Source organism: Polypterus senegalus, chromosome 3 (assembly GCF_016835505.1).
Source record: "Polypterus senegalus isolate Bchr_013 chromosome 3, ASM1683550v1, whole genome shotgun sequence".
NCBI classification, from domain to species: domain Eukaryota; kingdom Metazoa; phylum Chordata; class Cladistia; order Polypteriformes; family Polypteridae; genus Polypterus; species Polypterus senegalus.
In genome coordinates this window covers 304,027,150-304,042,470 of record NC_053156.1, presented here as the reverse complement: position 1 = coordinate 304,042,470, position 15,321 = coordinate 304,027,150, and the positions used below count along the sequence as shown (strand labels likewise).

The window sequence follows — 15,321 nt, the reverse complement described above, 5'->3', positions numbered from 1 at the left end:
GTATTTTTAATTGTGTGAGCCTTATCAGGCAGTAAGTTCATGTCCTTGTGAGGGGTTACTTTACCTTGGAACTTCAGCCTTAGTATTATAGCCGGTATTGCATTTGAAAATTGACGATTAAAAATGAAAGTATGACAGCTAAGTAAATGTATGTTTGTCATGTTGTTATTTTACAGAGGTTGATGTGATGATTGATATTCAACTGTGAGCCAAAGTGAAAGGTGAAATGGCAGGAGTTGCTAGCACCCCGGGATGGAGCAAGGTGGATTTTGGCCGTGGATTGGATGATTTTCCAGAGAAACCTTCTGATGTATTTATCCCCGGTGACAGAGGTGATGTGAAGATCCTTAAAGTCTGCTTCATTAGCAACAGTTTCAACTTGGGCAAGAACTTCAAACTGGTCAAATGTGACAGCTCCTGGGAAATTAGGGTGAGTATGGTCTGTGTCGACTGTGCACTGTGGATAGCTAAGTCTTTGGACTGCTCCACTTTTTGTACCTTTTATTGTGTTTATTGTAGATTTCATTTGAAATGGATACATTTTCCATTTTTTTGCCATCATCCTACACTCAATAACCCATAATGACAAAGTGAGAACAGAGAGGTTTGCAAATGTATTAAAAATTAAAAAACTTACCTCTGTGAAACCTTAATCCAGTACTTTGTAGAAGCACCTTTTGGAGCAATCTCAGCGTTGAGTCCTTTTGGTAAGTCTCTACCTGCTTGGCACACCTGGATTTGGGCAGTTGATCCCATTCTTCCTGGCAGATGCTCTCAAGCTCCATTAGATTGGATGGCAGACACACAGTGTCTTTGGTGTTTAACTCTGGGTCACTCAGGGACACTCAGAGACGCGTCCCAAAGCTGTATGCTTCGGGTTACTGTTGTGCTCAAAGTTGAAACGTTGTCCCAGTCTGAGGTGGTGTGCACTTCGAGGACCTCTCTGTATTTGGCTGAATTCATCCAGTCTCCCTGTCCCCCCACAGCACTTCACTTTAGGTGTTAGGCAGATGATAAGCAGTGGCTGGTCTTCACCAGACATAGTGCTTGGAGTTCTGCCCAGACAGTTCAGTTTTTGTCACATCAGAGTAGAGAGTTTATTTTTCTTCACGCTCTCAGAGTATTTTAAACTGTCGTATACCTTTTACTCAAGAGTGGCTTCCATCTAGCCACGCTACCACAAACACCTGATTGATAACATGCTACTGAGATGGTTATCCTTCCCGACAGGTTCTTCCATCTCAGCAGAGGGCTTCTGAAGCTCTGTTACAGTGACCATTGGGTTCTTTGTCATCTCCCTGACCAAGTCCCTTCTTGCCCACTTACTCATTTTAGCCAGATGGTCAACACTAGGAAGAGTCCTGGTATTTCCAGACTTCATCTATTTTACAATTATTGAGTCTTCTCTTCTCATCACTCAGAGCTTTAGAAATTCTCTTGTCCTGATCTGTCTCTCACAGCAATTTGATCACAGAGGTCTGCAGAGAGTCCCCTGGCTTTCTTTTTGCCCTGACCTGTACAGTGAATGTGCCTTTCTAAACAATGTCCAATCAATTAGTGTTTTCCACAAGGTGGTTTCCAGTTAAGTTCTCAACATATCTCAAGGAGCTCAGAGGCTCCTGACCACAATATGTAGTGCCAAAGCAAAGGATCTGAAAGTTTATATAAATATTAGCAGTTCCCTGTGGCTTTGCCCGCGTATTAGTGAAACAGGTCGGTGAGGAGGGCCCCACCTGGCTCCCTCCTTCTGATTTCATTCTTTCCCCCTCCCCTCGGCCCGCAGCCTCTCTTAGGTTCTTAACGCGATGAAAGAAGTTGCAAAATCAACCGGAATGTTCAAGCAAATTATAAAAAAAAAAACCTGATCTAAATTTGTGAAGTAGTTCTCTCGTTCGCTAGCTAAGCAGAGGTCAGGTTATGCCCCGAGGCTGGCACGTGAGTGAGGAGGGCCGAGGCCCACTGTGTCTCTCTCGGATTCGTGCAAATAAATCGGTGCCGCAAGCGAAATATGATACATCGCGCAATGAGAGAAGTCCTAAAATCAACCAGAATATTCAAGCAAATTATCGACAAAATCCTGATCCAAATCTGTTAAGTAGCTCTCTCGTTCGCTAGCTAAGCGGAGGTACGGTATGCGCCCAGTGGCTGGAGTGTGAGTGAGGAGGGCCCCGCTGCGAATAAATTGGTACTGCAAGCGAACTGTGATACATCACGCAATGAGAGAAGTCGCAAAATCAACCGGCATGTTCAAGCAAATTATAGAAAAAAAACGATCTAAATCCATTAAGTAGTTCTCGCGAGAAAAGTGGACAGACAGGCAGACAGACAGACAGACGTTGGATTTTATATATATAGAGATGTGACAGATTTCATATTTTTATTTTTTTTTATCACAAGTGTGTACCACTGAGTCTCAAACACCAGACACTACTCCACCAACCACCATTTAAGGATAAAACAAAAGATATTTATTACCCAGAAACACATTCAGAGGATTGTACGATCAGTCCAGCAATATACTGTGTCATTAGTAAAGATCCTTTTCCTCCTCCGTCTCCTTCCACTCCTCCACATGAGTTTCGCCCTCTGCCTCCCAACTCCGACTCTGCTGGAAGAGGTAGAGCGGCTGCTTTTACGTCAGCACTTCCGGGTCATACAGAAGCTCCCCAAAATAGGAGGTCCATTCTTCACAGCGGTACCCTAAGACCCCGATAGAGTCGCCCTTTTGTTCTGCAATACCCAGGCGAGTGTCCATACTGGGTTTCTGCCAGGGGAGCCCTGACAGATCTTGTGGCTGGGGATAAATTATTCTAAAAATTCACTCGTTCCATCCATTATTTGATCATCCCGACTGGGACAGAAACTGAGGACCATTCAGGTATGTCTCCATTCTTGTGTTTTATACATTACAGCCTCCTGGCCAGATAGGAAATTATCCTGGACCCCAGGTGGAATGCCAGTCCATCCAGCCCGCCACTTATAATTTTAATTTCACACATTTTCAAACTTTTCTGACAATGTGTTTTCGCTTTGTCATTATGGGTTACTGAGTGAAGATTGATGAGCAGAAATGGGTAATATATATCCCTTTAAAATGAAATCGACAGCATAAGGAAGTGAGCAGAAAGTGAGGGGGTCTCAGTACTTTCTGAATGCGCTGTAGATGTTCACATTTGTGTGTCTGTATTATTTTTTTCTTTTAAATCACTAAGGTAACCAGGTTATTTATGTGATGAGAAGGACTTCGTCATTTGGTGGCTCGATTGATTATGAGGGGGTGGTTATGCTTTTCAGAAGTGGTTGTATTTATTGACAAGTACCATTTAGAGGCGGCTTTAATGCATCCAATTGTAAAATATCTTTGAGTATAATACTCAGCAGTCAGATAAATATGCTCTTTCTCCTACTCAGTCAGAAATCAAATCATGAATGTCTTTGCTGTTTCCTCCACATTTGAAATAGGAAACAATTAGAAATCAGAAAGAGAAGGAAAAGAACTGGCAGTGCACAATACCGGGACAGATGGTGACAAAAAAATCTGAAATTTTCAATTGAGATGCAAATAAAGCGCACACAGTTTGAAACATTGCCCGCAGTAGTCTCCTTCTAAGCCTCTTTGTTAATGATGATTTTTTTATACAGTAGAGCATCTTTCTTTGGTTAAAATGATCCTAAAGGGTATGCCAAGCAGAATGCAGTTTCCTATTAATTCAATGTAGGGCCCGGCGAGTGAAGTGCCACAAGTTCTGGTTTATAGCCTATTGACACAGCACCTGCCTGAGGGTATACAGTGCCCTCCATAATGTTTGGAACAAAGACTCATTCTTTCCTTGATTTCCCATTCGGCTCCATAGTTTAAAATTACAAATCAAACAATTCAGACGTGATCAAAGTGCATGTTTCAAGGTACCATAGTGTTTGGGACATAACAATGGCAGGTCTATCAAAGCCGTTGTCATATTTAGGACTTTGTCGCATACCCTTTACATGCAATGACTGCTTGAAGTCTGAGATTCGTAGACAACAGCGGGCACTGAGGATCTTCTCTGGTGATGCTCTACCAAGCCTCTCATACAGCCATCTTTAGCTCCTGCTTGTTTCGGGGGGGCTTGTCTTCTTAGGTTTTCTCTTCAGCCCATGGAAGGCCTGCTCAGTTGGATTGAAATCGGGTGACTGGCTTGGCTATTCAAGAATTTTCCATATTTTTAGCTTTGAGAAACTTTAGCTTTGGGTTCGCTTCCTGTGTTCTCCCTGCGTGAAGTTTGCATGTTTTCCCCGTGTCTGCTTGGGTTTCCTCCCACAGTCCAAGGACATGCAGGTTTGTTGCATTGGCGATTCTAAATTGTCCCTAGTGTGTGCTTGGTTTGCGGGTGTGTGTGCGCCCTGTGGTGGGCTGGCGCCCTGCTCAGGGTTTGTTTCCTGCCTTGCGCCCTGTGATGGCTGGGATTGGCTCCAGCAGACCCCCGTGACCCTGTAGTTAGGATAAAGCAGGTTGGATAATGGATAGATGGATGGAAGGGCAATCAAATAGCTTGGAGGAGAAGCCATCTTGACAGGGACAGAACTTCACAAGCAATGCACCGCCTGGAACCTAAACTCGGGAGTTAGTTTGGATCAGTAGGGCGGTGGATTTGGCTTTGGCTTTATCATATCGACCCTCTTTGAAAATCGGAGTATTTTTAATATAACAACGTCTAAACTGAGGCAAGTATTTGGCTGTTTGCCTCAGAATACGGCGCCAATCTGCCATCTGGCGAGTTGCTCCAAGTACAAAAGACGCCAGCTTCCAGGTTTCCCTGTGCAGTGGGGAGAGAAGGTTATGTTAGCAATAGCGCCCCCTTTCACCCTGGTGGGTTATCACGTACCTCAATTAAGTCTATGAGGAGATCCACTGATGCGCTTGTGTGACAAGAGCTATGGATCCACAATGTCAGAAATGAGCAGGGGGTCAGAAACCAGAAAAAATTAACCTAGCAGGCATAGTGTTTTGGGGCAAAAGGGCAAAAGCGAATCAGAATAAAAGCAAAAAGCACAATATACCGTTTTTACTTGTGTACCACGTGCCCTCGTGTAAGACGCACACCCTAATTTTTTACAAAGAAAATCGCGAAAATCGTTTTGCCCCGTGTACGATGCGCGTTGTGATTATATAGGAAGCGTTTAGAGATAGAGCGCGAGCAAGCGAGCGAGCCATTCTGAAAACACGTCTTGTCTTTGTCACTGTGGGTTATTGAGTGCGGATTGATTGATGTGTTTGGATTGACATGTATGAGCAATTGTGGGCTGTTTTGAGCTGAAATCCTTTAATGTTTTTATACTATTTATTTAGTAGATACTGAAGTAAACGTTTTAAAGCTAAATACCTTTTTATTTCAAGCTCCCTTATTTTATGTAATTAACATTATTCATTAGAATGTATGTAGAGTAGAAACAGAAGGAGCGTGCTGCTTCTCATGCACTTCCCATTTGGAAGTCTGGGAAGTCACTTGGCACTCTCCATTCTGATTGGGCAATGCAGTGGGCAAAAGAAAATGCCAGCCAGCCAGCAAGGAAGGGGGATCATGAGGATGTGCTGAGAAGAAACAGAATTAAATCCCAAGCACTACACAAAATGAAACAGTTGTCATTTATGATTGTTGCACAAAGTTTGGACTCTGCTCTGGTTTATGATTTCCTTCAATGTCCTCTTCATTGCTTATTTTTTCCTTAGGAAATTATTGAGTCAATCCTCACAAGTGGAAGAATAGGCCCGGGCATTACAAACAATAACTGCTATGGATTGAGACTGCAGCATCTGAAATCAGATGAAATCCACTGGCTTCACCCAGAACTGACAGTGGGAGATGTAGAACAGAAATACGAGCGACTCCACGTGGAAGCAGAATGGAGGTAAAGAATTTTCAGTGTGTAAGTGGATGGTTACTGGAGTTGGTAAAGGTAACTCGATAAGCCTTTTTTTATTTTACAAATTATATACAGCACTAAGAATACCGTACACTATGGCCCAGTATTTGCATTGTGTGTTCTTCTCTAGGAGCTGTGACTGAGCACAGTCAGGGATAAATAAACTGGGTGACAAGTGAGGCCTTTGTACTAAGCCATTAAACAGTACTCATAATTCTGACGAGGTAATGTTAAATCATATATTGTGACCAGTAGGGGGGGCATTTCAGCACCCCAACTCTCAAACATTACCACGCAGACACAAGTCCCAGGTTGAAATAAGTGATTTATTCACAACAATACCTGTACAATGGCTCTTCCAAAATGGACAATTCCTCTTTTATTTCTCTCTTTCTCTTCCAACCCTCCAGGCGAGCTTTGTACTCCTCCCTCCCTACTCATTTTATCTGTAGTCTTTTCGTGGCCAGATGCTATTCCACTATCATAAACTAAACATCTTATATTTTCATGTTTTTAATTTTGTTATTTCTGAAATTATGGGTTTGACTTATGACTGTCCCTCATATTCTGCTAATCTGTGACGTACTGTCTCTGCTCCTGCTTTTTTCCAGGTATGACTTACGAGTCCGGTATATTCCAGAGAATTTTTTAGAAAAATTTAAAGATGACAAGACAACGTTGCTGTACTACTACTTACAGGTTTGTGCTACTTGCTTTTGTTCTGTATGGCTGTCCCAAAAAGCAATACATTTCTTCTTCTCTTGGCAGCTCCCGTTACGGGTCGCCACTGCGGATCATCTTCTTATATAATACATTTGCAATGGAAAAATATTTTACATATATATGTATATCTGCGGTGGGTTGGCACCCTGCCCAGGATTGGTTCCTGCCTTGTGCCCTGTGTTGGCTGGGATTGGCTCCAGCGGACCCTCATGACCCTGTGTTCGGATTCAGCGGGTTAGAAAATGAATGGATATATGTATATATACTGGGATGCATTGCTGTGTAAGAAGTGTCTAAATCAGGGTTTCTCAACTTGCAAGATGACATTTTAGTGGGTACAACAAAGACGAGGGCTGCGTCCTGATTCATCAGAATTGAGTGAGGTGCGTTGTTCGACTTTATTGTGGTGCAGTCGGGGTCTTGCGGTGTGCCGTCATTTATAGGTCATTTATTAGTCAGCGCTCCTGTTCTGTGACATGAAAAGAATCAAGCCTCATGCGTACAATTGTCACTTCTGAATGAGCCGCACAAATGCACATGGGTTCTTTGCTGCAGAGGGGGCTTATGCAAAGGCAAATAACTTTGAGGTTTGATTAACATTTTGCTGCCTTAGGGACTGAATTGGATTTAACTCTTGCTGCTTACACTTTGGCCATCTCTTCTGATGGTGGCCCTGGCAGTAGCACAGCAATTTGAACCGTGCAGCACATCTGGTTTTGAACTGCAGTGCTGTTGTCATTGGAAGACAGAATTCCTCGACTGTGTTTTATGGTTTACCTGTTGCTTTGTGGGGGTCTTCAGTTCCCCAAAACCATTGATTGTGTGTCATTGCCTTATGACGCTTGATGCTTTGTTGGGATACCCCAACCCCCAGATTGTCAATTGAGTGTTTAAGCTTCAGGGGGGACACATTTACACAATTATTGAGACTTATTAAGGCGAATTAGTCAATTTATATTTAAATTGCATGCACTAAGTTTAAAAGCTTATTATTCTGAGTTCAGTTTGTTTACTTGCAGTACTGTATGTGGTTCAATTTGTGGTTTGAAAGTTAGAATTGTGACTTCTTCTTCAAATGTGACTTTGCTTTTTCATGGGGTGCGTACATAAATCAAACATTTTCTAGGGGAAAGAACAGGTTGGGAACCACTGATATAAATGTGTATCAACACAAATATGCTAAAGGTGGAAGAACAAACTTTGAATATTGTAATTTGCCGGTTTCTATCAGTGCATGTACTGTAATTGTATTTCAGCATCTGTCATTTGTAAGTGTTGTACCTTTCTTTTTTTGTTGCAGAATTTTGTGCATATTTTAAATATATTTTAGCATACTGACATCTACTCTTATTTCACCCTTTAAACCCATGCAAATATGTACCCACTTGGAAAGTCCAAAGATGACACCCATATGTCATGCAGTACAGGAAAAAATAAGCAGTAACGATGAATGTGGATTCAGCAGTTAAACAAGCAAACTACATGACTTACATTAGCACTGTAGCTTTTCAAACAAATGAACCAGAAAGTAGAGGTTTTTATTTCAAAAAATGAGTTGATCATCATCATCATACAGTGGAACCTCGGTTCACGACCATAATTCATTCTGAAACTCTGGTCATAAACCGATTTGGTCGTGAACTGAAGCAATTTCCCCCATAGGATTTTATGTAAATACAATTAATCCGTTCCAGACTGTACGAACTGTATGTAAATATATTTTTTAAAGATTTTCAAGCACAAATATAATTATACCATAGAAAGCACATTGTAATAGTAAACTAAATGTAAAAACATTGAATAACACTGAGAAAACCTTGAGCAACAGAGAAAATTATCATTGCAAGAGTTTGCGTGCGCTATAGCCTTACGACCCGATCGCTTTTTTTTTTTTTCAATGAGTTTTAAGCACAGGGAAAAAAAGGAACATTTGAAAAATTTAATTAATTTAATAAACCAAGGAAAGTAACATTGCAACAATTCACGCTACGAACCACTCGCTTTAAACACTTTATTTAATGAGTTTTAAGCACAGGGAAAAATGAACATTTGAAAAAAGAGAAAAGTAACATTGCAACAATTCACGCTACGAACCAAAAAATGAACATTTGAAAAATCCGTAATATAAAAACTAACTGCAAACCACCAAGAAAACTAACCTTGCATGAGTCGAGTTCTGGCATGAAGTGAGGATGGACTGGGTGGAGAGGAGGTTACAGTTTTGAGGGAGAGTCTGGCTTCATGATGGAGAGATGTTTTCCTTCAGATGTTTTCTCTGTTGTGATTTCTTGGGTTTCTGGTGTACTCCTCGACCCTATCGTCAACCAAATTTGGAGGGTGTGCCGGTGCATTGTCCATTAGAAGAAGGCATTTTTTAGGCAGGTTATTCTCTTCCGAGATATCGCTTCATGGCGGGAGCGAAAGCCTCGTGCAGCCATTCCAAAAACAAGGTCCTTGTGACCCAACCCTTCATGTTTGCCCTCCACATCACGGGCAGTCTGGCTTTGTTTGCATTGTGCTGCATGAAAGCACGAGGGTTCTCAAATTGGTAAACGAGTAGCAGCTTGATTTTTACGTCGCCACTAGCGCTAGCACACAGCAAAACGGGTAACCTGTACTTCATTGGTTTATGGCCGGGCATAGCCTTTTCTTCTTGGGTAATGTAGGACCACTTTGGCATCCTCTTCCAGAACAATCCGGTCTTGTCGCAGTTGAAGACTTGTTGCGGGATGTAGCCTTTGTCCTCCACTAATTTTGTGACATTTTTCACAAATTGTTTCGCAGCTTCAGCGTCGGAACTAGCAGCCCCTCCATGCCTTACCACACTATGAATGCCACTTCTCTTGCGAAACTTTTCAAACCATCCTCTACTGGCTTTAAATTTCTCACTTTTACCATGCATAGAAGGATAGTTTTGCAGCAAATCTCCATAAATCTTCCTGGCTTTCTCACATAACATCGCCTCGATTACGCTATCACCTGCAAGTTGCTTTTTGTTCAGCCACACTAGCAACAGTTTTTCCACCTCTTCCAGCACTTGAGGCCTCTGCCTGGTTAACGCTGTAACTCCTTTTGCAACATCAGCTGCTTTAATAGATTCTTTCTGCTTTAGAATAGTCAAAATCGTAGATTTTTACTTCTTGTACTCTGTGCGAAGATCAGTAACACGAACGCCACTCTCATACTTTTCAATAATTTCTTTCTTTACTTGATTTCAATTTTCTTCAAAACTTTCTTCTCACCACTCTTCACTTGCTTAGAAGCCATAGTTAACTGCAAAAGCACACGAAATACTTTAGAGCACAAAGAGTTCACAAGTAAAGCAAGCACGTCTGACTGAGGGAGAGGCTGAACACGTGCTTAAATACAGTAATCGGCGCATACGAACCGGAAGGGAAATGAAATAGAGCACAAAGAGTTCACAGCGAAAGCAGGCACGCACGTGCAAGCACGCACGTCTGACCGAGAACAGTGCAACACGTGCGGAAATCATCGGCGCGCACAAACCGAAAGGGAAACTGGCTTGTTCGTATACCGATTGTGTGGTCGTGAACTGAGGCAAAAGTTTGGCAAACTTGGTACAATCTATTACCTAACTTTTAGCAAAGTCCTGCAGGGCCGAAAACCCCTTCAAAACGGCCCCTCAAAAAAAAGCGGCTACTCATCCTGCACCAAAAGCAAAAATACCCAAACTACTCGAACCCTTCCAAAGGGCGCTTCCACGTACTCCAAATTCTAATTTTTGATCACCATCATGATGCCACAAGGGGAAAATCCACCATGCATTTTTATTACTGGAATATGTATATTTCTAATGCCAAAATGTGAGGGAATAAACTATTTGCAGATTCAAAATGGATTTTTTCCAAGACTGGGGTAGGGGGGAGTCCATGTGGGGTTACTCACACACGTGTGGAGGTAGATATGGATGTACCCACTGAAGCCCATTACTAAGACAAGCACAAAAATTGTCCTGAACCCAAAAACCCTTTCAGTCTGCGACACCGTTAAAGTTAGATAATTTGAAATTAATAGAATGTCACTAAGTTAACAAAGAACTACTAGTAGCCTTATTATAATGGTAAATTGTCGGTACGGGCCAAAAACATATCATTTTTATATATATGTATAATTTAATGTATGAACACCACACATATGAAAATCAAAGAAACGTAGTGCCCTCGATGGCATTTAATGATTTCCCCAACGGGGTGTGATGGAGAGGGTTTGTTTGAGATATATTGTCCGATCTGTTGGCCACTGCTCTGAGAAACGAGCATGTGCTGACATAAACTGGTCTTCTTCTTCTTCTTTCGCTGCTCCTGTTAGGTGCCACAGCCGTATCGCCTTCTTCCATATCTTCCTGTCCTCATCATCTTGCTCTTCACACTGCCACCTGCATGTCCTCTCTCACCACATCCATAATCCTCCTCTTAGGCCTTCCTCTTTTCCCCTTTCCTGGCAGTTCTATCCAGATCCTTCTCCCAATATACCCAGCATCTCTCCACTGTACATGTCCAAACCAACGCAATCTCGCCTCTGACTTTGTCTCCCAACTGCCCAACTTGAGCTGACCTCTAATGCCCCTTATTTCTAAACTGGGGAAAAAACCCAAAACAGTTCTACAGTGGAATCGAATTGACCTCTTGAAAGGGGAAATAAAAAGCAGTTGCATCGATTCATCACTTTTGAGGTGTTGGGTTTGTCAACAAAGTATATTAACATCTTAGCATTGAATCATTAGGCAACAAGTCATCATTTAGTTGGTTTAGCTGAGTTCCCCGTTGATCAAGGGTCTCCCCAAGATATCTCATAATGTATATGCAAATATTCCAGACATTTTGGATCAGGGATTCTCAACCTGTATTCAGTTTTTACATTGCATTGCATTATTTCCAACTGATTCCCTGCAAATCCCACCCCTCTTACCTCCCCCCAAAAGATGAAAATTTTGCACAGGAAAGTCTCACAATTCAAACATACTTAACATTGACTGATGTACCAAACAAAATTTATTAATGGAAAAACTTAAAGGTTTTTTCCCAAAAAGAGTGAAAGACAAAACCCTTAGGGGGGTTTTCCCACGGGAAACTTTAACTCTTTTTCCTTGTGATGCACCCCTACAAGCTTACACACCTAAAATGTAATAATTTTCCCAATAAGTTCTAAACTCTCATTAGGTACATAATGTGAAATTGTTTGCAGTTGAAGAAGGACAAATGGCAGCGGGAGGGCTTAGAAAACAGAAATACATTATGTCTTCTGCCCTGTCAGTTATGATTTCTCTTTCAAAATGTACTTTTAAATTTCAGTCTAAATTGGTACTAAGGTCAAGTGTCCCAAGAAAATATTCCCACCCCCCACACCACCACCACCCCAAGATTATTATAGTTAACAAAACTAAAATCAAAACTGAAAACTATTATTAAAAAACATTTTAGTAAATTGAAAAAAAATTAAAAAAACCCAAATAAAAAACTAAAATAAACAAACTATTAAAGTAGCTGAAAGACTAACTGAAATAAAATTATAATTTACTAAAATATTTTAGTTTTCATTTTTGAATGAATATTCTTGCCGTTAGTCATTAACGCTTGCAACTTTTAACTCTAAACAGAAAGTCATCCACCTGAGCCACCACGATATTCATCCAGTAAGGTAGCTGGTGACGGGCGGTGTTCACACACATTTGAGTGACAGAGCGTCTACAAAATACTGGCTGAAAACGCTTGAAATAGAAAGCTTATTTACTAGCCACCTTTCTTACGCTTTGTTGTATACCAAGATGTAATTCAAACGCCTGAAATTGGAATGTGCCGTCAACAAACCTTCAAGTATGGACAGTAAAATCACAAACAGTAACGCTTCAGTTTATTTCTCAGGTGCTTTCTTTTGTTGTCAGTAATTTACCTGCCACTTGCACAGGAGAAATCGTTTACTTTTTCATATACAAAGTATAGAGAAACCTCAAGATTTTGATGAATCTTGACGTTTTTAGACCTCTCCCTGACTCTGAAAATACCGTTTTTTGGAATTATGTCTGTGTGTGTTTATGTAAACATGATAACTCAAAAATGCAAATGAGATAGATGGATGAAATTTGGATTGGTTGTTACACCAAAATTGTAGATCCTATTAACTTTTGGGCCAAACCACCAACCGGACATTGTACTTTACCTGAGCATATACTTGATTTTTTAATTCATGCAGCTGCAGAGTCCCATTTATTCAAGTTTACTTTTATAATAATTATCAATATATTATTAATTTGATTTGTGTTGATGGTTTTTTAAACATAATATAAAAAATCATTGTCTTCGGGTTTTTCCCCCAAATATCCATCTCCATATCTGAGTACATGAGAAAGTCAAGGAGATCCACTCGATTTTTTAAAATGAAAGACACTGATCGAGACACTGACGAGGTCATCATACAAGATCAGCATATTTTACTGCAATCAATTGCTTTAAAATTGTTTTACAACAATTTTCAAATTTGTATTAAAATTCTAGCAATTCCATTTTTTTTTCCCCTCCCCTATCCCAACAAAAAAAACCCCCTTTCCCCAAAAAAAAAAGGGCTTTTTCCTTTTATCCCAAACCAAAGCCTTTCTCTTAACACTGCAGAGGACACAAAACTAATTTTCTTTAAATGCCGGTAAGGCACATTACCAGAGGCACAAATTTGAACGTTCACATAGAAAATGTAATTTCAATGTACCTGTACTTCTTAAAACGTTAATGTTTTACTGTTTAATAACTTATAGACTATAATTTATTATTTTTCCCTTGCACTCAGTGACCAAACCTATACACACACATATAGACACATACAAACATACACACAAGTATATGTATGTGTGTATATATATATATATATACACACACACACACACACACACACACACACATACATACATACATACATACATACACACATATATATAATTTGTGTGTGTGTATGTATGTATGTGTGTGTATATATATGTAGATAGGTATAGGTATGTATGTATATATATATGTGTATACTGTATGTAGCTATGTGTATATGTAGATATGTATATAGATATGTAGATATGAAGATATGTATGTGTATATATATGTATGTATATGTATGTATGTATGTATGTATGTGTGTGTCTGTGTGTGTGTGTGTGTGCATATATGACAGCAGCAATCCAAGCTGTGAGAAAACAGTAAAAAGGAGGCGTGTCAGACGTTGTGGTACATTTTCTGATGCAGCTACCAAAACAACTTCGTGACGCTGCCGCCAAATACACAAAACAATTACTTTGACAATCATGTTACATTATTTTTAAAATGTTTTCTTTTCTTTTTCATAACTTCTTTAACACATGACATCGCTGTAAGCTGGTATTTTGCTATATATATATATATCATAGCAACACTCATAACAGTGACAAAACAATTACATTGACAATCATGTTACGTTATTTTCAAAATGTTTTCTTTTCTTTCTCTTTCCTTCTTTAACACACTACTTCTCCGCTGCCAAGCGCGGGTATATATATATATATATATATATAGATAGATAGAGATATATATATATAGATAGATATGAGAACAACACTCATATCAATGACAAAACAATTACATTAACAACCATGTTACGTTATTTTTAAAATTTTTCCTTTTCTTTTCGTACCTTCTTTAACACACTACTTCTCCGCTGCGAAGCGCGGGTATTCTGCTAGTAATAATAATAAAACAGCCCTAACTACTTGAACAATTACAAGGACTGAGTCGGTAAATGGTTCATTTATTGACAGCATGTGGTGAGCAGGTGAGAGCAGCTCTTGATTGGCTGCTGCCAGCTACCTGCAGTGTTTAGTGTGTAACTTAATCAATATGCCTGTCTTGGAAATGAAGGAGAAGTGCAGTTAAGACCGAGGCCAGGAAGCACTTCTTTACTCAAAGAATTGTGGGAATCTGGAGCAAACTACCCAGATGTGGAGTTGAAGCAGAAACCGTGACAACCTTTAAGAAAAACTTGGATAAGATGTTGGGACAGCTTAGGAATTAGTCAGATGAGCCTGATAGACTGATTGGTCTTCTCTTGCTTGTCCAGTTTCTTTTGTTTCCTTTTTGTCTTTGTTTCTACTTACTCTTCCCAAGCTTTACCAAAGGCACATGGCAATCAAAAATAAAGCATTAACATTTTTTAAATTTACATTACATTTACTATTTTACATTAACAAACAATTTAAGTAAATGTTTAGTCATCCTTACCTGTACACAGATTTCTCAGTTTTTGTGAGACCATTAATGAAATGCATGGCAGGATATTTCACAACATTTCACAACAAAATGTTACATTTCAATTAAAGCTTAGAATCTTTTTTTCTTAATAAATGCAAAGTCAAAAGTAAAAAGGCAGTCATGGAATGTTGTAAAAACTGACAAACCTCTCCAGTCCAAATCTAAAACTCAGGGCAATCCGGGCCAGGGATGCTAATTGGGTAGTTGCACTCGTTTTCTCAGATGTTATATGAAATAGAATGCCAGCTCTTTAAGAGATTTATAACATTTACATTTAATTTGCTTAGAAACATATTTGTATGGCAAGTAACAAAATTCTAGTTACCACTAGAATCCCTGAAGCCTGCAAAAAAAGTTGTAATGCCTAGTCACCATAAATTCCTTTCCTTCTCTTCATCAGCAATATGTAAATTGT

At 40.0% G+C, this 15,321-nt stretch overlaps 1 protein-coding gene across 5 annotated transcripts in view; it reads left to right on the top strand.

Annotated features, from left to right (window-relative positions):
- The window catches only part of ptk2ba (protein tyrosine kinase 2 beta, a), a 366,968-nt gene that overhangs the window by 134,040 nt on the left and 217,607 nt on the right, over positions 1-15,321 (top strand). For all 5 annotated transcript variants that reach the window (XM_039749531.1, XM_039749530.1, XM_039749527.1 and 2 more), the window contains exons 2-4: positions 177-430; positions 5,711-5,889; positions 6,516-6,603. In XM_039749531.1, the coding sequence (XP_039605465.1) occupies positions 227-430; positions 5,711-5,889; positions 6,516-6,603 (471 nt within the window). In that variant the 5' untranslated portion in view covers positions 177-226. The remainder of the gene's footprint in view (positions 1-176; positions 431-5,710; positions 5,890-6,515; positions 6,604-15,321) is intronic.